The sequence below is a fragment of the Microcaecilia unicolor genome, chromosome 3 (assembly GCF_901765095.1).
Source record: "Microcaecilia unicolor chromosome 3, aMicUni1.1, whole genome shotgun sequence".
Classification (NCBI taxonomy): Eukaryota; Metazoa; Chordata; class Amphibia; order Gymnophiona; family Siphonopidae; genus Microcaecilia; species Microcaecilia unicolor.
Window position 1 is genome coordinate 35,812,919 of NC_044033.1, and position 25,595 is coordinate 35,838,513.

At 47.0% G+C, this 25,595-nt stretch overlaps 1 protein-coding gene across 1 annotated transcript in view; it reads left to right on the forward strand.

Annotated features, from left to right (window-relative positions):
* Positions 1–25,595, forward strand: part of GTF2A1L (general transcription factor IIA subunit 1 like) — a 185,966-nt gene that overhangs the window by 33,956 nt on the left and 126,415 nt on the right. The window contains exon 4 of the mRNA XM_030195835.1: positions 20,611–20,666. Coding sequence (XP_030051695.1) covers positions 20,611–20,666 — 56 coding nt within the window. The remainder of the gene's footprint in view (positions 1–20,610; positions 20,667–25,595) is intronic.

A 25,595-nucleotide genomic window follows, 5' to 3' on the forward strand; every position in this document is an offset into this window, starting at 1 on the left:
GTCGCGATGGAGGATCCTGCCCCCTTTGGTTTTACGGCCTGGCCCTTGAAAGGGCAAGATTGAGAAGAAAAGGGTATCTGGACGTGGTTATCGATACGATGCTGTAGGCTTGGAAAAGATCCACCTCGATAGCTTATGCTAGGGTGTGGCGTACCTTCGATTTGTGGTGTGCGAGTTCGGGATTGTCAGCGGCTTCTGCTTCAGTATCGGTTATCCTTGCGTTTCTTCAGGAGGCTGTACAAAAATCACTCACGAGTTCTCTTAAGGTGCAGGTGGAAGCTCTGGCATGTTTTAGAGGTTGGCTTCAGGGGGCGTCCATCGCTTCCCACCTGGATGTGGTTCGTTTCTTGAGGGGCATAAATCGTTTGCGCCCTCCTCACGTGCCAGTTCTGCCATCCTGGAACCTTAATCTAGTTCTCAAAGCGCTTCAGCGTCCTCCTTTCGAACCCTTATCGAGGATTACGATTAAGGATCTCACCTTGAAGGCGATTTTCCTAGTAGCCATTACTTCCGCTCGGAGAATTTCAGAGTTGCAGGCCTTTTCTTGCAGAGACCCCTTCCTGCGTTTTACAGAGGCGGGGGTATCGATTAGGACAGTTCCTTCGTTTTTGCCCAAGGTGGTTTCTCGTTTCCACTTGGGGCAGTCCCTGCATTTGCCGGCCTTCCGCCGGGAAGATTACCTTGACCAATTCCAGGCTCTTCGCTGCCTCGACGTGAGATGGGCTCTTTTCAGGTATTTGGAGGTGACGAATGAATTTCGTCTTTCTGACCATCTCTTCTTCCTTGGTTGCGGGAGGCCATCTCTTCGGCATATGTGGCATTGGGCAAGCAAGCTCCTTTGCAAGTATGTGCTCATTCTACGCGAGCTCAAGCTTCCTCCTATGCAGAGTCCCGTTTGGTTTCTCTGGAAGATATCTGCAGGGCAGCTACATGAGCTTCAGTCCATATATTCACTCGTGATTATCGGGTGGATGTGGCAGTTTGTCAAGATGCGGTGTTTGGCTCATCTGTGATTTCTGCCGGGTTGGGGGTGTCCTGCCCTACTTGAGGACTACTTGGGTACATCCCACAGGTCTCTGATTGATCTGTGGGACGCCATGGAAGGAAAAATTAATTCTTAACTGATAATTTTCTTTCCATTAGTCCCAACAGATCAATCAAAGCCCCCCCCCTCCTCCCCCCCCCCCCCGGTTTACTGTCTGCGGTTGGTTAGTTTTTTTTCGGGTTCCGTTCTGAATGTTCCTTCTTTTGATTAAAAAATAAATAAATATAGAAGTGGTGGAAGTACGTTGGGCAATTGGTCTGACAATGTCAGGAGAGTTTTCTATTGTTTCCAATCCACTGCTTTAGTATCGTTCATACTGAGGTTCAGCTGGCTGCACAGATCCACATATAACAAACCTCGGAGGTTCTCTCTATCTCCACCTGGTGGTAGAGGGACACAATCCACAAGTCTCTGGATTGATCTGTTGGGACTAATGGAAAGAAAATTATCAGGTAAGAATTAATTTTTCCTTAATTGACATAACTGGTATAACCTGCTGGTGCTCATAGGAAAGTTACAGTATTTTCTCCATCTCCAGCAGACATTAGGTTGTTCAGGCTGGTGCTCCTAGTCCCTGGCCTAACTCCCAGCAGTGCAGGTCTTTGCCTCACAGCTTTGTTGAACCTAACCGCGGGTTCCCATGTTTCTGTATCTGATTTGAGCACAGAGCTTTTCTTTGCTACCCACACTCATCTCCTATGGGCAACCACTGGGTGAGGCTTATGGCTTGGCCTTCCAGGACCCTGCCTTAGGGGATGCAGGTTTCCCCCTTCCCTTGCTGCCCTTGCACATTTTGGGGTTGCTCCCCTGCAGCTCCAGGCAAACTAATTGGCTGGGTTTGGAAAAGAACAGAAGCTGCCTTCAAAAGACAGCAGTAGCAAGCAGGAGGATGATGGGAGCACCAGAGACCGAGGGTATGGTTGCCTGTGCAGACCAGCAGGTCTCAGCATGCTGGCCATGTGGCTGGACATGCCAGCTGACTGGTGCTGCATGACCTGTGGGAGCCATCAGCTCAGTGCAGTTGCTAGTTCCCTGTGTGTCCTCTGTGACAGACTGCTTCCACCTTTGGAAATAGTCCTAGAACCCAGTTGTCTGTGGAATCTCCCCCCTCAGAGACAGGGAAGCCCCTCAATTTTTCCACCACTCGGTTTGATCCAATACCCATCTATGTCTTCAAACAGATTAGTGATTCTCTCCTCCCTTGTATTCATTCTATTGTGTCAAATAATCTTTGTTCTGGTATGCTTCCTTCTTGGAAAAATTCTATTATCTTTCCTCATCAAAAAGACTTATGTTCAGATAGTTTTGATCCTTCCAATTTCTGTTGCATTTCTTAGCTTCCTTTGCTATCAAAACTCACTGAAAAAGTAGTAGTTTTGCAATTGCAGACTTTTTTTTTGGACAAAACTGATGCCTTACGTCCTACCAAACAAGTTTTAGGGAATCCTATTGCACAGAACACTCACTTTTGGCATTAGTAACCTCTATTCAAACCACTTTAGATTGAGGCGATGAAGTTCTTCTTCTATCCCTTGATCTTGGTGCTGTATTTGACCACTCTGTCCTACTTCACTGGCTAGAGTTATTGGGTATTAGAGTCTGCACTGTCCTGGTTCCTTTCTTGTCTACAAAATAGACTACAAAATGCTTGCTTTTGGCCGCCCACTTCAAAATGCTTCTAAACTGCCTTGCAATATAAATGATATACCACGCTTTATGTCTAAATGTTCACTTAACTGTATTAATTGACTTGCTACTTTAGACACATGCATATAACTCTGCTTAATTGACTGTAGCTAGGACTTTGGCTGTTTTCTGCTGCTGATGGGATCAGCGGCAATAGAACTATACATAATTCTGCCTGCCTACCTGATTGCAGCTGGGACTTTCACTGTTTTCGTTGGCCGATGGAATCAGCTGCAATAGAGCCAAACATAATCCTACTTACTTGCTTAATTATAGCTGAGACTTTTGCTGTTTTCTGCTGCCGATGGGAACAGCTGCAACAGATCTACACATAATTTGCTTGCTAGCCTGCTTGACTACTGCTGGGACTCTCTGTTATTATGCTTGTCTGCTGCCAGGTTTTCTCACTAATCCTCCTGCTTGCTTGCTGCATGTTTGCTTTGAATATACAGGAATAGTGGTTGACGGAGCTAACCCCTGATGAAACTATGCGAAACATGTTCCACGTCGGAACCAGAGCAGTGGCACAGTCGATTTGAAATCCATTATATGCACATACTTTATACCCATATCTCAGACTGAAAGACTGCGGCAGTTTGAGTTCTGGGTTGTAGTCACAATTTAGAGCCCAACAGACGCACCGCACACATTACACTCTATATCCTAGGCACTGTCACTTTAGAAATCGCTGCAGTGTCTTCATTGCTGACATGTATCCCAGCAAAACAACCTTAATTATCCGTTGCCTCATCATATTCATACAAGTACAAACAATCCAAGACACACCTAATAATAACCTCATACCGCACAAACCACACACCGCACACACACTAACCATGTCCTCAAGAAACAACAACAAAGTCCACTACAACCCCAACACCCACAGACACCAACAAGGAACGATAAAAAGAGAAAGCACCGCATCCACATACCAAGAACACAGACAACTGATAAAAATAAATACAAACCTGAACTCAAGGGAGCAATACCAATTAGTAAACGTGGGATACTCTAATGCTAGATCAGTAATCGAAAAAACCACAACGTTAACTGACTGGATAACAGCAGATGACCTTGACTTCCTTCTCATCAATGAAACCTGGACTCATAACGCCAAAGACCCAATAATCCTAGAGCTCTGCCCACCAGGGTACAAATGTATCCATTGGGCAAGAGAAGGAAAGAGAGGTGGAGGAATAGCCATAATTTATAAAGCCCAATTCACAGTCACAACAACAGCGGAATCGATCCTCCCCCAACTCGAAATAGCCTCAGTCAGGATCAACCACCCCAACCTGCACGACCAACTAAATATAATCCTATTTTATAGACCACCGGCCAAATGGCAAAATGCCCAGGCACACTTCATGGACTTCATATCAAATACCTGCTTGTCTTACCAAAATATTCTTATAGTGGGAGACATCAACCTTCATCTGGAAAATATAAACACAAACAACGTACACGAATGCAAGGAATTCCTCCAACTTTGGGACTTCCACTGGCCTAATATGCAACCCACTCATAAGAAAGGACATACATTAGACATCATAACCCACAAATTCTCACCAGAAGAGAACATCAGAATAAAAGACACAAAATGGATAGCCATACCATGGTCAGACCACTACAAGGCAAACACATCGCTCCTCTGGAAAACAAAAGCAATACAACAAAAACAAGAAAAAAGGACATACACTACAAGAGGCAAAATAGATCCGCTGATATTCTGGCAACAAATATACACTGACGAATGGACGACAACTACAGACTCACCCCAATTTTTACAGGAGTGGGATAAAAGATGCAGATCAGTGCTAGACAAAATAGCACCACTCCAAACTAGGACCTCACACAGGAAAAGTTCAATCCCCTGGTTCAACGAAGAACTGAAGGAACTAAAAACACAGGTTAGAAGACTAGAAAGAGCTTGGAGAAAAAAACAAGACGAATACACGCTCAATGAATGGAAACAGAAGCAAAGGAAATACAAATACAAAATCAGACAAGCCAAAAGAATGCACTACAGAACTATAATAGGACCAAATTACAAGGACACGCACAAACTCTTCTCACTTGTAAACAATCTCCTAGACACCACACTGGTCACCTCAAATAGCACAGAAACACCATCGGCTACTAACCTAGCAAAATATTTCAAAGAGAAAATCACTAAGCTCCGACACATGATTCCAATCACTACCACTGAATTTACAAGCATCCTAGAATGCCTAGACCCGAAACCTGGGGAATATCCAGCGGACAGATCATGGACCAACTTTGATTTGATTACAATGGATGAACTTACACACTGGCTTGGAAAATACGCCAAATCTCAATGCAAACTTGACATCTGCCCGATTAGCTTACTAAAAGCTGCCCCCAAACAATTCAAAATAGACCTCACGAACCAACTGAATTACAGACTCCTAAATGGTCTCTTCCCTAAGGACAAAGGAAATATCCTTCTCACACCATTGCCAAAAGATGCAAAGAAAAGCACAATGGACCTAACAAACTACCGACCAGTCGCCTCCATCCCGCTCATAACAAAACTGATGGAGGGCATAGTGACAAAACAACTCACGGAATACCTAACCAAACACTCAATCCTACATGAGTCTCAATCAGGTTTCAGATCAAACCACAGCACTGAAACTGTACTTGTGTCTGCAATGAACTCATTCAAAAAACAATAGCAACCGGCAAAAACATACTCGTACTACAATTCGACATGTCTAGTGCTTTCGACATGGTAGACCATGAAATATTACTACACTTATTAGAATATTTTGGAATCGGAGGCCCAGTTCTCAACTGGATCAAAGGCTTCCTCACCACCAGGTCCTACCAAGTAGCAACGAACAATGACAGATCACCAACTTGGACACCGGAATGTGGAGTTCCTCAGGGATCCCCCCTCTCGCCAACTATTTTCAACCTGATGATGACACCACTGGCCAAATTACTAGCAAATCAGAACCTTAACCCCTACATATATGCGGACGACGTTACGATCTATATCCCGTTCAAAAATAACCTAAACGAAGTAACCAACGAGATCAATCAGAGCCTCCACATCATGCACTCTTGGGCGGACTCATTCAAGTTAAAACTGAACGCAGAAAAAACTCAATGTCTGGTCCTCACATCCCAATACAATACAAGCAATTATCCTACCATAACCACACCATACTGCACACTTCCCATCTCAGAAAATCTAAAAATTCTGGGAGTCACTATTGATCGAAACCTCACACTCGATACCCATGTGAAGAACACAACGAAAAAAATGTTCTACTCAATGTGGAAACTCAAAAGAATAAAACCTTTTTTCCCTAGATACGTCTTCCGCACCCTGGTACAATCACTAGTGATAAGTCACCTGGACTACTGCAATGCTCTGTATGTAGGATGTAAAGAACAGACCATTAAAAAACTCCAAACAGCCCAGAACACCGCAGCCCGTCTTATTTTTGGAAAACCCAAATACGAAAGCGCAAAACACCTAAGAGAGAAACTACACTGGCTCCCGCTCAAGGAACGAATTCAGTTTAAGATCTGCACGACCGTATACAAAATCATTCACGCAGAGGCCCCAATCTACATGCTGAACCTAATAGACTTACCACCCAGAAATGCCAGAAGATCAGCCCGTAAGTTCCTCAACTTGAACTTCCCCAGCTGTAAAGGAACCAAATACAAACAGGCATACGCTACTACCTTTGCGTACAAAAGCACACAACTATGGAACGCACTACCCAAGACCCTGAAAACCACGGACAACTTAACCAACTTTCGCAAATCTTTGAAGACATTTCTCTTCAACAAAGCCTACAAAAATAATCCTCGATGAATCAAACCACAAAGCTTTGAAGACATTTCTCTTCAACATAGCATACAAAAACAATCCTTGATGAATCATACTACTCCGTACATCACCCGTACGCTCTAAAACACTTCGACACGACCTTACCCATTACTTTCTAATTAATTCCTCTCTTATTTCCAATTTATTACCGACTGTATATAATACTATGTAATGATCATACCAAATTAACACCCTGTAAGCCACATTGAGCCTGCAAAAAGGTGGGATAATGTGGGGTACAAATGCAATAAAATAAATAAATAAATAAATAACTCGTACACTTTTAACCTGTGGTGTACCTCGAGGTTCAATTTTTGGTCCATTCTCTTTAACATTTTTCTTGCTCCCTTAGCTCTCTTTATTCAGTCACTGGGTTTCTTTCTTTATGCTGATGACGTTCAGCTACTTTTTATGCTCTGTTCATGCTAGACTCATACTGTTTCTGAAGTCTCACTTAAACTGAATTTGATTGCTGCCTAGTTTTCAAATAATGCACTTGAAATTGAACACCTAAAAGTATGGCTGTTTATTCCCATTTTGTATTGTCCCCACATTACCCTGTCTACCCACTGTACCTAACGGACTAAATTCTGTATATGGCATCGGTAATTCTATAAGTGCTCAGAGTTGGGCGCTGTTTATAGAATAGTGTTTGGTATGAGGATTTACACCAATTGAAACATGCTGTAAAGCCTAAATTAGGTATGATCTCCCTTGTTCTGTTACACTGTGTGCAAATTCCAGGAATGCCCCTGATCTGCCCATGCCCCTTGCATGGCCGAAGCCTCTTTTTTTTTTTTTTACTCATAGATATGCATTATTGGCACTAATTGGCTCATTTGGCAATTAAATTGTGTGCACGTCCAAATTTGCATGCACAATTTTGAGCGTCAGATATAGAATTAGGGGGAATATACAGATCCCACTTACTCACAATCAAAATATTGTGAGTCACTCTTGATAATCATCTTACTTTTCTTGCTCATATCTGTTGTACAAAAATCTTTCTATACACTCAAATATGAGCCATCTCCCTATTTGATATTAGTTCCCTTTGTTTACTAATTCCAACTTTTATCTCACAGATCAATTGCTGTGATTCTCTTCTTCATGGTCTTCCACATTACGAACCTCATAGATTACAGGTGATCCAAAATACTGCTGTCAAATTTAATTTATGGTGTAAAAAGTATGACAGTGCTTCTGAACTTCTTATAAAAACACTGGTTGCCTGTGTACTATGGGACTGTTCATAAGATCTTCGTGCTATCCCATCATATCCTGTATTCTGGCATTCTTTTCAGTTTTCTCTTTCCACATCTTCCAGCTTGGAATGTTTGTTCTATTAACCAACACTTCTTAGTAATTGCTTCATTTTTACAGATCTGCTGACATCTTGCTTGTTCATGTTTCAGAGTTGTTGCTCCCAACTTGTGGATCTTCCTTCCCCTTGACCTCTGCTCAGAGCTATCATTTATTAGATTTAAATCTTTACTCAAAACTCACCTTTTCAAAACATACCCATCCACTCAAATAAACACCAGCTCTTGAATTACTGTGCTTATGCCTGCCCTTCCCTACCTCTTTACGGCACCTTTATTGTCTTGTCACTTTTTGCACTTCCTCCCCCACTTTTTGTATCATTACTTAAATAAGTTTTTGATATATTTTATTTGTATCCAGTTTTACTGCAAACCTCCCTACCCTATTATATTTTTATGTAACCTAGACATACCCATCCACTCAATTTAACACCTGCTCTTGAATTGCTCTGCTTATGCCTGCCCTTTCCTACCTCATAACGGTGCCACTATTGTAGTCTTGTCACTTTTTGCACTTCCTCCCTCAGTTTTTGTATCGTATTACTTTGTATTACTTTTTTTTAAAATATATTTTATTTGTGTTCAGTTTTACTGCAACCCCCCCCCCCCCCCCCCCGCTTCCTTTTATATTTTTAGTCATATGGATGTAACCTAGGCCTCCTAGTGTATCTCTGCTTTTTTTCTCCTTCAACATTCTTTTTACGTATTGTAAACCACTTGGATATTTTGTATAACTTGTGGTGTAACAAAGGTGAACTATATTGTCTTTGGCAGGAAGTGCAGGCAGTGTTTGTCCTGTTGAAGCTTTCTGCAGCAGGAGCCTGCACAGCCCCTATCAGGTTAGACTGATGTCTGCCACCTTATCCCCAGGTCCACCTATGTGGTTGTGGGGGGCCTTATCTCCATTTGGATCCAGCATCTTGTTCAGCTGCTTAAAGAGGCTTTAGCTGCAGAGGCTGGGTTCTCTTCACTTTACGGGGGCTTCCTAGACTTTGGAGGGCCCCATTAGGGGCTTGTTCATGGGGGTGAAACAACGCCAGGAATACTGGAACCCCCACAGAGGTTCAGATGGGGGCGGATTCCACTTTTGGAGATGGAGGGGGTGTCTCGGATCTTTTGCCTTGGGATTTGGATTCTCAGCCTGATCCCCTCCACCTTCTCACAAAGAGGAGGAGGAGCATTCCCCTGTCATTCGCTTTTTTGGGGGGGAAGCGCATTCCTGTCACATTGATTCTGTTTCGGAGGGCCTTGGTTTCTCCAAAGCTTGGGTGGTCCTTTCTCACATGATGATGCAGAGTGGGAGTCACCAGATGGGGCTCCTTAGTGGGTCCAAGGATCTGGACTGTTTATATCCCTTAAGAGGTAGCTGGGTATTGGAGGTATCCCAAGGTGGACACCCTGGTCATGATGGTGACAAAAATGACCACTGTTACCATGCAGGGTGGCTCTCTGGTTTCGAGGAGCTACATGAAAGGAAAATTGAAACTTGGCTTTTCCACTGGCACTGATAGTATGCAGGCTGCTATTTGTAATGGTTATGTGACTTGGGCTATGCTGTGTTTGTTGCAGCAGCTGCCTGAATCCACTGAAGACTCTTTCATGGAGACAGGGGCAGCTTTTTTAGCTGATTTGCTCTGTGATGTGGTGCATATTTCTTCCCGCATTGTGACCTTGACCTCAACCGTGGTAGGCCTGAGGTGGCTCTGGCTTCGACATTGGGCAGCAGATGTGATCTCTAAGAAACTCCTAAGCCAGTTGCCCTTTTGGGAAGGATTTGGAGAAATTGGCAAAAGACATGGGGTGTGGCCTTTCTGGCTGCCTGAATTGTGCCAGAAGAGCTCCCGTCAACTAAGTGCTGCTCAATGGGTGAGTGTTGTTTTCAACTGGACAGACGTCCGGTGGCTTTGGCCTTAGGCCCTGGGTGGACCTTCAAGCTGGTTTCCTTTCAGGGCTCTGGACAGGAGACATGGGGCCCTCCAGTGCAGCTGGGGGAGGGGGCGGAGATCTGCCCAGTGAGAGTGCACTGGGCCCCTTGGTGGCTTGCATAGGTGCAGATTGTTCCTCTTTTTGCCATTAGTGGGCTTGTGTCACCTTGAATCAGTGAGTCCTGGAGAGGATTTACTACAACTATGCTCTGGAACTGGCCCATGCTTTTCTGGATGCCTTCATCATATCTCCCTGTGGCTCAGAGGTGGAGTTGGTTCTGCCTGTGGAGCAGGGGTGGGGAGGGGCACTACATTTATTTCATGGTCCTAAGGAAAAATGGTTCCTTTTGGTTTATCCTGGAGTAAACACCGGCCTTAAGGTACAGCAGTTTTGGATGGAAATGCTGCTTGGTGATTGCTTACCTTCATGTTACCAGCACGGAGGACGACAAGTGTTATTTTTTTTTGTCTTAGTGTGCTGGAAGGCCACGTCCAGTTTGAGCCTTGCATTTTGGCCTAGCGATTGACCCATACACCTTCTCAAAGGTTCTGGGTGCGGTGGTGGTCCACCTGCAGCGTTGTGGTATCTTGGTCCATTCCTATCTGGACGATTAGCTGATCCAGGACGACTTGGCGACTGATTCATAGTTAACAACCTCTCAGCTCTTTGCATGATTCACACCCAGCCTATGTGTTCCAAGAGCAGAATGACCTATCTGCCTCCCACCCAGGTTCTGGAGTACCTTGGGGTCTGGTTCGCCATGGCATGGGGGGCAGTGTTCCTTTTGGAGGAGCACATGGCCAGACTCGAGGCCCAGAAGTGCAGCCTGTGTGAACATGGGGCTCCAAGGGTCTGGTAGTTCCCTCAACTCAGTGGTGACCCTGGAAGTGGTGGCTTGGGTGGAGCCCTGTCAGGGTATCCACTTCCAGCTACTGCTTCCCTCAAGGGTGAGGTGCATTCTGGACTGGTGGGACAGTCCCAGTCATCTTTGCTTGCTGAGTACCTCTGGACTTGCTGGATTGGATGGTAGTCACTGCCCATGTGAGCCTCCTTGGCTGAGGAGTTTATTGTTTAGGCCAAGCAGCGCAGGGGTCCATTAAGCATCTGGAATCTGAGCAGTCAGATTGGCTCTAGAAGAGTTCCTTCCCCTGATTCAGGAAAAGGCAGTCTGGGTGATTGTGGACAATGCTACAGCGGTGACCTGTATTAACAGACAGGGTGGCATCAGGAATCAAGTGGTGACCCTAGAGGCTGCTGTCCTCTGTTGCTGGATGGAGGTGAATTTGCTGGCCTTATGGCAGTCCACATCTCCAGCAAAGACCAATATTCAGGTGGACTTCCTCAGTTGGTCTCTCCTGTATCCAGGGAAGTGGGCGCTGGGGCAGGTGGCTTTCAAGCTTCTTCTGAACTAATGGGGGCAGCTGGCATTCAGCGTCATGGCCTTGAGCAACAGTACCAAGGCAGATCACTTTTTCAGCCACTGGAGAGAAATGGTCTCGTAAGGATTAGGTGCCCAGGTTCTCCTTGTATGTTTTCCTGATGTGGCCTCTTATAGGCCGGATACTGCATAGGATTGCATGCCATCCGCTTGCTTCCAGATTGGTCTTGCAGGTTGTGGTATAAGGTGGTTTGTCTGTTCGTGTGCGATCAACTTCCCTTTTGCAGGAGTCATGAATTTTTCAGGCAGGATTCAGTGGACATGGAAGGCCTTCTGGCTCAGTTTGGCCCTTGAGAGGCAGCACTTAGTGAAGGGGGGTTCTTTCCCTTGGTGATTGGCACTTTACTTAAGGCATGCAAGTCTTGCATTACATTACGTGCTTCTATATTTCAGCGTCTCCAAAGAGTTCTCTGCAGTACACAAATTGATAAGAAGCAGGACAAACCCTGGAAATAAAAATAGTTAAAAAGCAGACTAAAACAATTGGTGTATTAAAAAACAAATATCATAAAAATGAGTTTTAAGAGCTTTCTTTTTTAACAAAGCTAATAAGATATATGCTGAATATTTAAAGGTAGTAGATTTTACCAATGTGAAGATTGAAAAGAAAATGTACCACTAAATAAAGTTTTATAAATGATGCCTCTCTGGCCTATGGTTTTGGATGGTCTTTGAGAGCTGGTGTGTCCAACACTCTGGCAGGAATGGATAACACCCCGTTCATGTTAAGGATGGTACAGCTGAACTAAAGGAAAGGAAATTAACAAGAATGACCGACTAAATTTCACCATCTTATTTTTGTTTTTGTTTCATTTTAAAAAGGGATTGAGCTTGTAGACTCCAAATCCCGATGCAAAATGCGAATAGGGAGAGATTGTAGCACGTACAGCCATTTGGGGAAGATTATCATGCGATAGAGCTGAATCCTGCCCTAAGGGTCAGGGGAAGTGTCGTCCAAAGAGCCAGCCTCTGCCTAGTATCCTCCAGTAACTTAGTAATATTAAGGTCATATAGATGCTTGAGATTCATTGAAAGCTGTATACCCAAACATCTGAACGAGTCTTGGGCCCATCTCAATGGGAAGGTGTTACCCTACGATCGCCTGACCTTCTCTGAGCTGGCCTGTGCCTCCGACTTGGTTAGGTTAATCTTGAAGCCAGAGAAGTCGCCATATTCCTCCAAACTTTCCATTAGATGGGGTAATGAGAACTCCGGATCTGAAATAAGCAGTAAAAGATCTGCAAATGCTGCTGATTTGAAAGTCTGCTCTCCAATCTTCACTCCCCTAATCCCTGCATTACTTTGTATCTCCCTAAGCATTGGGTCCAAGGACAACACAAACAACAATGGGGACAGAGGGCATCCCTGCCTGGTTCCCTTAGTAATTTAGTAATTGAAAACCAGTCAGAGAAAACCCCATTTGCAAACACTTGCGCTCTTGGATCCCTATACAATATTTGAATGGCCTGCACAAAAAAATGCTGATACCATATGCTCTCAGCACATCGAAGAGATATCCCCACTCCACCCGATCGAAAGCCTTTTCGGCATCAAAACTGATCAATAGAGCGGGGATATCCTCCGAGTGCACCCTTTCCAGCGCAGCCAAAATTCTCCTCATGTTTTTCGTCACCATTCTCCCACAGTTGACCCCTACCTGCGGCTCCAGGATCAGCGATGGCAACACCCTCGCCAGCCTGTTTGCGAGAATCTTGGCCATATATTTAGTTTCCGTGTTCAACAAGGATATAGGACTGTATGAATCCGCGCGGTCAAGCGGCTTACCCGGCTTAGGAATGACAATAATTTGAGCAGTGTTTATATGTCTAGGCAACCGTCCTTTCTGTATTGAGTCATTAAACACATCCGCTAATATCGGCCCTACTTCAAGATGTAAAAGCTTGTAAAACTCATTATGCCACCCATCAGGCCCTGGCGCCTTTCCCAGAGGACTCTGACTAATCACCCACTCCACCTCCTCCGCTGTAATAGGTGCATTAAGCTCTACCAAATTCTGGGCCGTCACCTCTGGCAGATCCAGGCTTGACAAATATACCTCCCTCTCCAGAGGCATGGACATCTGCGGCCCCTAAAGACGACCAAAAAAACTCCTTCAAAACTGCATTAATCTTATCACTGTGCACCAGGCTTCCCGCAGCATCTCGCAATGCGGCTATCTTACCTGACCCCGAATTCCCCCGGACCAACTTGGCCAAGAGCCTACCACTCTTGTTTGTGAATTTATACAGTTTGTATTTGTAATGCTCTTGGGACTTCAGTGCTCTCCTATGCAATAACTCGTTTCATGCCTGTTGGCCCTCCAGCATAATTTCCTTACTCCTACGGAGTGACTTCTCCCATATTGCTGACAAAGAGAGGTTACTCGTTTGTCCATGCGCAACACCTCGTGATGCCAGGCCTTCCGCTGAAAACTAACATATGACAACCTCTCCCCGGAGAACTGCCTTCGCCACCTCCCAAAAGAGAACCGAATCCCTCCTATGTTCCGCATTGCTAGCCTTATGCTCTTGCCATTTAGATTCTAGGAAGGACTGAAAAACGAGCATCCTTGTACAAAAAAGTTGGAAACCTCCAAGAGCCTCCCCGGGGCATACCATCTCTGGCCTGCAGACACAACTCCACCCAGGCATGATCCGAGATCATTATAGGCCCCAACTTTACCGTCTCTACAGATGACAAACAGTCCCTTGAGAGTAATACATAATCTATTCTGGACATTGTGGCATGTGCTCTCGATAAATGTGTATAGGCTTTTTCCAAGGGATGAAGTGTCCTCCACACATCTAGCAAGTCCAGGGCCGAGCATAACATTGAAATTCCCCCCTGGGATCTGGTTAGTTCTCTCCCTTTTGGCTGTGATCGATCTAATAGGGGATCAGCCACTTCATTAAGGTCCCCTCCCAGTAGGATCGGCATCTCTCCCCATATCGTGTATTTTACGAATTAGCATAGATATTACATAGTAGCCAAGGCTGCCTTTCTAACACCACTGATGCCAAAACAAAATGCCCCACAGGGTCGGTATACACCTGCTTTGTCTCCAATTGCAGCCCTTTTCGGATCAGGATCACCACCCCTCCTCGCCTTCCTACTGCCGGGGCGCCAAAGATCTCCCCCACCCACCACCTTTTTAACTTGGCATGCTCCAAAGCCGATAGGTGAGTCTCCTGTAAGAAAGCAGCAGAGGCCCCCCCGATCATTGAGGGCCTTTAGAATTTTTTGCCTTTTGATTGGAGAGTGGATTCCCCCCACATTCCAAGAGAGTATTTTCGTATTAGTCATATTCTAATGTAGTGAGGCTGAGTGATAAAGACTCATTCTAGGTCCCAATCTCAGCACATGTTACCCACTGAAAGGGCACCCCAGCCAATGCCCCCCCCCCCCCCCCCCCCCCCGATAGGCTTGTAATCTGCTAATTATAAACTCCTGCAGCCGCCGAGGGTCCCTCTGCAGGAGGAGGAAGGCTTTTTAATGCAGATTATAGCGGTCACTCAGGAGCTGTGAACCCTCGCATCCTCACTACTCCATGACCCAACCGGAAGTCCTTAATGACATTTTAAACTTGGGGCCTGATGCATTAAGGCTTTTTGTCTCATTCTTTTATATGGAGAAAAACTTGTGGATATTTGTTTTTCTCATGCCAATTTAGTGGTTTTGCTGATTTACAAGGTTTACTGTATTAACGTGCATACTGCTTTTGCTCTTCAAATATCATGCTTATATTTCACGTGTTGTAAGTCTCCTAGAATAGTAGGTAAATGCTATATACTGTATACACTTGTGTATAGGCTGTAAATTTTTTAAACCATTTTTAAGATCAAAAGTCGGGTGGGGGTGACCTATATTCGAGTCTACCACCTACCCACACTGTTTCCAGAATATCCTTTTCTTTTCTCCTCCATATTTCCCAGGGTTTTTCACGGTCTTACCAGCAGCAGTCTCATGAATAGTATCCCCCCTCCTTTCCCTATACTGGGGCTCTCATTGATAACCTGTTCTAGCCTCCAAAGCAATGCTGGTATGAGGTCTTCCTCTACCAGTCATGCCCATACCATAAGATCTTTACAGAAGCCAACTTGCAGATGAAGAGGCTCTGAGAAACGTTCTGCAGAATCTGATTCAGCGGTACAGTCACAGCCTGTCTAGGAGGAGACTCATAGACCAGGAAAACAAGAAGGAGTCGCTCAAACAGGGAAAAAAGAAAAGGGCAGCATGAAAAACATGCCAAAGAACACTAAAAAAAGCTCTTTGGACCAAGCTATGAAGAGCAGCAGAAAAAAAATGACCACTCTTCACTTCAGTAGAAAAAGAACTGCAGCAACCTCGCTGTTACGGTGGGCGGGAAGGCACTTGCTCATGCACAGTGTAGAAACCCACAGACCAATCAAATGTTCTTTCTGCCTGTATAAAGGGTTCCAGTTTCATTCATTGATCCTACAAAAATCTGTATTGACCAAAAGTTTTATTTTATAATTGCATTCAATTAGATTTTGTTTTGTAGTTTTAACTTATTTTATATCCACACAAAGAATTTTTACTTAATACAGCCAACTTCATAATAGCACTTAAGCTTAAGCCTTCACTTATCTTAAAATCCAACAGGACCTGTTTCATCGCCGATAGTGGCTTTTTCAGGGATCTGTGTGGACTCTACACCATGCAGTGCTCTAAAGTATAAAATGACATTCGTGCTTTAAAGTTTAAATACAAAACATTAAAATCTGTCATTTAAACCATTGTTTGTCTGTCTTAACCCACTGCTGGTTCAGAATTCAACATTCACGAGTCGCAGGATTTTTCAAAATGGTGCTGTCATTAGCAGAAACACTACACTTGTGCTTTAACTGCCTACATTGAAAGACATCCACCTTCTGACTTCACAGTTAAACTACAGGGAGCATATATTGCTCTTACAAAAAATAGAGCATTTATTATTCTTGCTAAAGATGTTCTTTACAGGAACCCACTAAATAATTTAGATCTGATAAACAGAGACCCACAACTCTAGACCAGTCAATTTGCTGATTGAACCCACCTAGCTTCCCTCCTTTGTAATCACCTTACCTAGAGGCAGATGCACTAAAGCTAAATGAGCCTTTAATGACCCTCCAACGAGGAAAATTTGATCCGTTGCATGCATCAAAGGGCTTTTACCAAGGAAGCCAGCAGCTAACGAAAACGGAATGGAGATGAGCAATTAGTGTGAAAACCCCATTGAAACGACATGCACTAACCTTTTCCGATTGCCTTTACGCAGGAAAAAGGCAGGAAATCTAACGAGAGGTCTGGACCTCTCGTTAGGACAGCTCTGTGCCAGGAAAAATCATTAAGTGAAAAAATAAACAAATTTTGAGCCAATCCCAGCGCATTAACAGAGCTAAAAGCGCTGTGATTGGTCCAAAGGACGTCAGAAAACACATCAAATAAAAAAAGGATCGGGAGGGGGCAAGGGCGCTCATCAGGAGCGTCCTGTATGGACGGCCTTGCTCCCCACTTTCCGCCGCTCCCCCCCCCCCCTACGTCAGAAGGAGGCGGGGCCTGGGCCAGGGAAGAAGAGGCGTCATGGAGACTCTACAACCAACACAATAGATCTTCCTGCCCGTGCAGCGCTTCTGAAAGAGGTGAGAGGCGCTGCTCGGGTCGTTAATAAGGAGGGGGGTCTCGGTGGAGGGGGGGAGCGGCGTAGTCGACCTCAGGGGGGGCAGCGGGGGCGGGGCACGGGGCGAAAGAATGACGGGAGGCGGAGTTAGCTCTGCAGAACACAGGAACAGGAAGGGAGGGGGACCGGGGCAGCTAGCATTTTGCTTTTTCGGGGGGGGGGGGGGAGCGGCGGAAAGTGGGGAGCAGCGGGGGGGGGGGGGCAAGGCCGTCCATACAGGACGCTCCTGATGAGCGCCCTTGCCCCCCCCGATCCTTTGTTTTTGGATTTTGCTGACCGGGTAGCCACGTGTATGTGTTGTGGCTTTTTTGTTTGTTTGTTTTTACGTTTGCAGCATGCGCAGAGCAGCCAGCAAAACGCTTGGCTGCTCTGCGCATGATTTAGGGGCCGATTACCGATGTGTATTGTGATTCTTTGATACATTGTACGTTTGAATACCGATCTGAGCATGTGTGACTTTCTTTTTTGGTGCATTCTTCGTTTTTTAAAATCGTTAGGGACTTTAACGATTTTGATTTTTTTACGTTTGGTTGCTGCATCTGCCCCCTAATCTCCTCCTCACTTGTAATCACTTTACCTAGTCTCCTCCCCTCCCCCACTCTGGCTCTGTTTCTAATCCAAAACACTTCAAATCTTTGAAAAGATGTCCAGTATCTAGACAATGTTTTACCAAAGGCTCATTTAATTTAGATCTCAGATTCGATTTTTATATTCTAAAATTCTAGTTTTTAAACTCCTAGTGGTCATTCTGACATATAATTTGAAACGGGGCACTGTATGACATAAACTAAATAATTTGTCCTACAATTAGTAAATTGTCTTAAACTGTACATCCTACCATCCACAAGGTTCTGAAATTCCTTGACTTGTAAAGTTATTTCACAAATACTACAAGTCATACCACAAAAATGTCCTTTAAGTGGTGTTAATCCCACTTCTCTGAGGATAAGCAGGTCTATTTATTCTCATGTATGGGTAATGCGATCTCGCGCTGCCGGTCCGGAGCTTATGACAGGCTATTAAGAGCTTTGTGGAGCGTGATACGTGCTCCACTGTACATGAGCGAGTGCCTTTCCGCCCACCATGAGAGCGAGGTTTCTGCAGTTCTTTTTCTACTGCGGTGAAGAGTGGTTGTTTTTTTCCTGCTACTCTTCACAGCTTGATCCAAAGAGCTTTTTTGAGTGGCCTTCGGCATGTTTTTCGCGCTGCCCTTTTCTTTTTTCCCTGTTTGGGTGACTCCTTTTCCTGGTCTTTGAGTTTTCTCCTAGACAGGCTGTGACTGTACTGCTGAATTAGATCCTGCAGGACATTCTTGTGAGGAACTGGGAGTCCCCTCTGTCCCGGTACTGCCCAGAAAGATCGGTATCATGTACCAGATTCACAGCATCCAGAGGTTTGATAAGCCTCTGTTGCCACATCGTTCCCTTGTGGTTGAATCCGCCCTCAAAAGGGCTAAGAGTTCTAGGGACTACGCTTTTGGAGCCCCTGGGCAGAGAAGCTAGAAACCTGGGCTCTTGGGAGGAAGATGTTTCGGGCCTCTATGCTCGTGTCACGTATACAGTCATACCAGCTCTTCACAAGCATCTACTTGCTTGGTCCATGACCGACTGTTTGCCTGTCGACGGACCAAAATAGTAGTTGAGCTATGGAGAGAGCAGTGATGTGCCCACCTCTTGAAATTGAGGCTTCGGTCTGCTCTGGCAGTGGTGCCAATTTCCTCATGTGGGAATGGTGGCCATGTTTTTTCTTTTACTCGCTCTTGTGCTCCCCCTCAGGTTGGGGCATAGTACCAGTGGTCAGGGTCTCCTCGTCAGGCAGCTCTACTTTTACTGCAGTGTGCTTAGGATTCCTCTCGAGACTGCTTTAGTGGAGCATGGCTAGCTTTTTTTTTAGGATGAGGACAGCTGGATTCTGTAAGATGCTTCATGAGTTAGATGTTTGGGGAGCCTTGTAGCAATACCTAGAGAAGTGGGGAAAGGGGGATGGAATTTGATATGCTGCTTTTCTGTGGTTACAATCAAAGTGGTTTACATATTATATACAAATACTTATTTTGTAGCTGGGGCAATGGAGGACTGTCTTTGAACTATCAGATTGGTCATTATTTGCTTTTGTCTGAGGCCGCGCAAGGGTCAGGCAGCTACTAAGAAGGGTTGAGGGAGTATTCTATGGGGGGGTATCTCTACTGTGCTATACCAAAGTGGCCCCCTGTAAGACCTGATGGAAACCCCCAGGGAAAACCAGCAGAATTATAAGTTCCCCATGCAAAATTGGCCCTTGTAGTCCTGTAGGGTTGAGACTGGCCAAGAGCATAGGGAGCAGCAGTGGGAAGAGCCCCAGGGTTCTCTGTTGTCCACTGGGCTCTCCATCCACTGAGCTACTTCTAAATTGTGTCCTTATTGACACATTCTAGAACTGACACCTTCCTTAAATTTCAGTATTTTAAAACATTTAATGGCTACGATGTATCTGTGACCTTTAAAGACTACACCAGTCTTGCACCTATGACATTCAAGTTGGAATATGTCCACCTACCAAGAGGATCTATTCAGCCTCTTCGCCGTTTTAGAGTTGACATGCACCTGAGGAGCAGTCTTTTTTTTTTACCATACACCCCAAGAGATGTGAAAGCCAGCAGGGCCACTTGGAAGGCATGAATCTGCAGCCCTGGTCTGGAGCAATGCCCTCCAGATTCTACTAAATAATGCAACCTGAGGAGGTATCTTCCTGAATGAAGGACATCACCCCCAAATCTCAGTCTGATAAGCTAATGATACAGTGGTGACAAACGTAACAGTCTCTCTCTCTTCTTGGTCTAGACTTGCTGGGTTAGAGATTTTTTTTCCCCTAGCCTACTTTTCAGAAGACAGACAATGGAGTAGCGCCCTTGTCTCAGGGACTCATCCACGCCACAGACTGTTGCACATGATCTTTTCCTATTGGAAAGGGTTATCACTTTAGTGAACATGGGTTCAGGAAATTAGTTGGTCAGATTACATCAGCACTGGTCCTGTCGAGAATGTTGGGCTATTTGACATCAACTGTTTATGTAATTCCCTTGGCTTGTCTCCAGGCTGCCTTCATAAAATAAAACAAACTGAAAAAGGCCTTTTGCTAATGTGTTCTCTAATTGGCAGGCTTATCTGTTTGTTTTTCTTCTTTCTATGTTAAGAAGCTACAGAGTCCCATTTGTGATGACTTTATATTCTCATTGTCTTCAGAAAACAAGTAACTTGCCTCTAGCAGAAGTTCTCTGTGGGCAGCAGGATAGAAGTCATTAGTAACCCTTTCATATTCTACATATAAGATTGAGATAGCCTTCTGCAGTGCAAAAAATGCCGTTTGTGCAATCGTAATTAAAACTTTAGAGTTGCAGTACTAGGGGAAGTTTTCCTTGTGTACAGTTGTGTTGGATAGCATCTCTCATTTGTGAGAACTGTCTGATACCAGTTACGGCTAAGTAACTTGGTTTAACCTGAACATCCTAACGCTAAAATTTCTTCGTTCTTTCCTAAAATTAATGTTTTTATAGATTATCATATAATGTTCCATTGCCTTTCCACGCTATCAACATGAACCTATAATCTGAGTCGGCCACTTATTTTATATGATTGACAGAACTGATTTCATTTTTTTTAATAGCACCTTTAATCATACCTCCTGGTAGGAGTCTTCAGAGTTATGCAGCAGGAGAACTGGTATGTATGTGTCAATAATTTTTACTTGTTCCCAAGTGTGTAATAGTTAACATCTACCTTTTATAGTATTAGAATCAGTGTCTGTGCCTCTCAATTCCAGTAGTGTTAAAATACCCTCACTATAGTGCTTGTTTGAAGGTACGTTTTGTAATGTAGAGTGTGTTCTTTAACTTTGATGATAAAGCTTTCCACTTGATAGGCTACTAGTAAAGTGAGTCTGAAAGAATCGGACTATGGCTTAAATCTTAAAAATTTAAGATTTAGTGCTGTTTTCTAAGTTACATTGAAAGCCGTGTAGAGAGAGTTATAGCTATGTGCAATCCCAAACAGCCTTTATTTAAAATGATCCGACACGGTCACTGTGTTTTGGCTAAAGAGCCTCCTAATGTAGGCTCTTTAGCCGAAACACGGTGACCGTGTTGGGTCATTTTAAATAAAGGCTGTTCAGGATTGCACATCATTTGACGAGTTTTGTTTTCTCCATTCTTCTTTTTCTGCTGTTGCAATATTGTGGAGTTTTAACTTCCCTCCTTTTGGAGTTTGAGGTAGTTATAACTCCGATATAACAGATTATGACAGCTCTACAGAAAATAAGATTGAGTTGCATTATAGTATTCTCCGAGGACAAGCAGGCTGCTTGTTCTCATGACTGGGTGACGTCCGCGGCAGCCCCCACCAACCGGAAAGAAGCTTCGCGGGACGGTCGGCACGCAGGGCACGCCCACCGCGCATGCGCGGCCGTCTTCCCACCCGTGCGCGACCGCTCCCGCCAGTTCCTTTTTTTCCGCGCCTGGAGAGAGTCGTGTTTTGCGCTCTCTCTGTTCAGCCGCCGGATCGTCGATCGCGTTTACGCGGATCGTGCTTGTTTATAACTTTGTTTTTTTTTTTTTTTTCGGTTCTCGTTACCGCCCGGTTTCTTTAAAAAAAAAAAAAAAAAAAAAAAAGAGAAACCCTGCGCGTGTGGGACACGCGCTCCCTTTTTTCCCTCGCTTCCAGCGGGGACGCCACGTTGCGGCCTAGTGGCCGCTCGGTCGTTGTTTTTCGTGGTGTGATTTTAGCCACCATTGATGACTTTGACTTCGCCGACGCGATTTTTCCGTCGATGTCCTCGAAGGTCCCGAGTGGATTTAAAAAGTGTGGTCGCTGCGGCCGGCCGATCTCGCAGACCGACACCCACGCTTGGTGCCTCCAGTGCCTCGGGCCGGAGCACAATCTCAAGTCGTGTTCTTTGTGTCTCGGTCTCCGGAAACGGACTCAGGTTGCGAGGCAAGTTCTGCGGGACCGTCTTTTTGGAACTTGCGCCGGCCCCTCGACGTCGACCTCGACGGCATCGGTATCGACGCCCGGCCCTTCGGTACCGGTATCGATGCCCGAGACATCGGCACCGATGGCAGCGACCCCAGGAGAACAGGTCCCGTCGGCCCGCCGGTGAGAGTGGGGGTGAGAGGCCGCGTGGGCAGTCGGCCCCGGTCACGCCCTCAGCTCGTGGCCCACGGGACCGAACCCTGTCTGACCCGGTACCTCGAGACCGAGGGGGATCGACCTCTTCCTCCTCCATGCCCTCCGGCGCCGGTGACGTGCATCGGAAGAAAGATAAGAAGCGTCGTCACCGGTCGCCTTCGGTGCATCCCGAAGAGGAGGCGACGCCGAAGCGTCATTGTCGTGAGGAGAGGTCTCCGTCGGTGGTGGAGGTACCGACGCGTCGGGGTTCTGGCACCTCGGTGCCGTCTCCTGGCCCCCAGCAGCTTCCGGCACCGACACCCTTACCGGCCCCACCGCCTTTCCCGGCAGCGGGCCTGGACGAGTGCCTCAGAGCCATCCTTCCGGGGATCCTGGAAGGGCTGATGCGCCAGGCTGTGCCGGCGCCGGGGGTGCTTGCGCCCTCGGCGCCGATGACTGTGGCGCCGGCGAGCTCTAGCCCGGCGCCGGGGCTATCGACACCGCCGCCGCTTGCGGTGCCGGTCTCGACCGCCACGCAGGTGGAGTCCCCGTCGACGTCGATGGAGGGAGCTCCGTCCCCGCCGGCGCGGGAGTCCACCGCTCGACGACACCGAGACCTTGGTGCCTCGACGTCGAGCCGGGCCCGGTTCAGGACTCAGCTACATGAGCTAATGTCCGATACCGAGGATGAGGACTCGTGGGGGGAAGAGGAGGACCCTAGATATTTCTCCTCAGAGGAGTCTACGGGCCTTCCCTCGGACCCCACGCCTTCACCGGAGAGGAAGCTCTCACCTCCTGAGAGTCTCTCCTTTGCCTCCTTTGTGCGGGATATGTCTATTAGCATTCCCTTTCCCGTGGTCTCTGTGGAAGAGCCGAGGGCCGAGATGCTCGAGGTCCTCGACTATCCATCACCACCTAGAGAGTCCTCCACGGTGCCGCTGCACAATGTCCTGAAGGAGACGCTGCTCCGGAACTGGGTGAGACCATTAACTAACCCCACCATTCCCAAGAAAGCAGAGTCCCAGTACAGGATCCACTCTGACCCAGAGCTCATGCGGCCCCAATTGCCCCATGACTCAGCGGTCGTGGATTCTGCTCTCAAGAGGGCACGGAGTTCGAGGGATACCGCCTCGGCGCCCCCGGGGCGGGAGTCTCGCACTCTGGACTCGTTTGGGAGGAAGGCCTACCAATCCTCCATGCTCGTGACCCGCATCCAGTCGTACCTGCTCTATATGAGCATCCACATGCGGACCAATGTGCAACAGCTGGCGGACCTGGTCGATAAGCTCCCGCCGGAGCAGTCCAGGCCTTATCAGGAGGTGGTCAGGCAGCTGAAGGCGTGCAGAAAGTTCCTGTCCAGGGGTATTTTTGACACCTGTGACGTGGCATCTCGTGCTACGGCCCGAGGTATAGTGATGCGCAGGCTCTCATGGCTGCGTGCCTCTGACCTGGACAACCGCACCCAGCAGAGACTGGCTGACGTCCCTTGCCGGGGGGATAACATTTTCGGTGAGAAGGTCGAGCAGATGGTGGACCAACTGCATCAGCGGGAAACCGCTCTCGACAAGCTCTCCCACCGGGCGCCTTCAGCATCCACCTCCACAGGTGGACGTTTTTCCCGGGCCCGGCAGGCTGCACCCTATTCTTTTGCGAAGCGTAGGTACAACCAGCCGGCCCGAAGGCCTCGCCAGGCACAGGGACAGCCCCAGCGCGCTCGTTCTCGTCAACAGCGTGCGCCTAAGCAGCCCCCTGCGCCTCCACAGCAAAAGCCGGGGACGGGTTTTTGACTGGATCCACGGGAACATAGCCGCCCTACAAGTGTCCGTACCGGACGATCTGCCGGTCGGAGGGAGGTTAAAATTTTTTCACCAAAGGTGGCCTCTCATAACCTCCGACCAGTGGGTTCTCCAAATAGTGCGGTGCGGATACGCCCTGAATTTGGCCTCCCTGCCTCCAAATTGTCCTCCGGGAGCTCAGTCTTTCAGCTCCCATCACAAGCAGGTACTTGCAGAGGAACTCTCCGCCCTTCTCAGCGCCAATGCGGTCGAGCCCGTACCACCCGGGCAGGAAGGGCAGGGATTCTATTCCAGGTACTTCCTTGTGGAAAAGAAAACAGGGGGGATGCGTCCCATCCTAGACCTGAGAGGCCTGAACAAATTCCTGGTCAAAGAAAAGTTCAGGATGCTTTCCTTGGGCACCCTTCTGCCAATGATTCAGAAAAACGATTGGCTATGTTCCCTGGATTTAAAGGACGCATATACTCACATACCGATACTGCCAGCTCACAGACAGTATCTCAGATTCCGCCTGGGCGCACGGCACTTTCAGTATTGTGTGCTGCCCTTTGGGCTCGCCTCTGCCCCACGAGTGTTTACCAAGTGCCTCGTGGTGGTAGCGGCCTACCTACGCAAGCTGGGAGTGCACGTGTTCCCATATCTCGACGATTGGCTGGTCAAGAACACCTCGGAGGCAGGAGCCCTCCGGTCCATGCAGTGCACTATTCAACTTCTGGAGCTGCTGGGGTTTGTGATAAATTACCCAAAGTCCCATCTCCAGCCATCCCAGTCTCTGGAATTCATAGGAGCGCTGCTGAATACCCAGACGGCTCAGGCCTACCTTCCCGAAGCGAGGGCCAACAATCTCCTGGCCCTGGCTTCGCAGACCAGAGCGTCTCAGCAGTTCACAGCTCGGCAGATGTTGAGACTTCTGGGTCATATGGCCTCCACAGTTCATGTGACTCCCATGGCTCGTCTTCACATGAGATCTGCTCAATGGACCCTAGCTTCCCAGTGGTTCCAAGCCATCGGGAATCTAGAAGATGTCATCCGCCTCTCCACCAGTTGCCGCACTTCACTGCTCTGGTGGACCATCCGGACCAATTTGACCCTGGGACGTCCGTTCCAAATTCCACAGCCCACGAAAGTGCTGACGACGGATGCATCTCGCCTGGGGTGGGGAGCTCATGTCGATGGGCTCCACACCCAGGGTCTGTGGTCCCTCCAGGAAAAGGATCTGCAGATCAACCTCCTGGAGCTCCGAGCGATCTGGAACGCACTGAAGGCTTTCAGAGATCGGCTGTCCTGCCAAATTATCCAAATTCGGACAGACAATCAGGTTGCAATGTATTACGTCAACAAGCAGGGGGGCACCGGATCTCGCCCCCTGTGTCAGGAAGCCGTCGGGATGTGGCGCTGGGCATGCCAGCACAGCATGCTTCTCCAAGCCACATACCTGGCAGGCGTAAACAACAGTCTGGCCGACAGACTGAGCAGAGTCATGCAACCGCACGAGTGGTCGCTCCATTCCAGAGTGGTACGCAAGATCTTCCGAGAGTGGGGCACCCCCTCGGTGGATCTTTTCGCCTCTCAGACCAACCACAAGCTGCCTCTGTTCTGTTCCAGACTTCAGACACACGGCAGGCTAGCGTCAGATGCCTTTCTCCTTCATTGGGGGACCGGCCTCCTGTATGCTTATCCTCCCATACCTTTG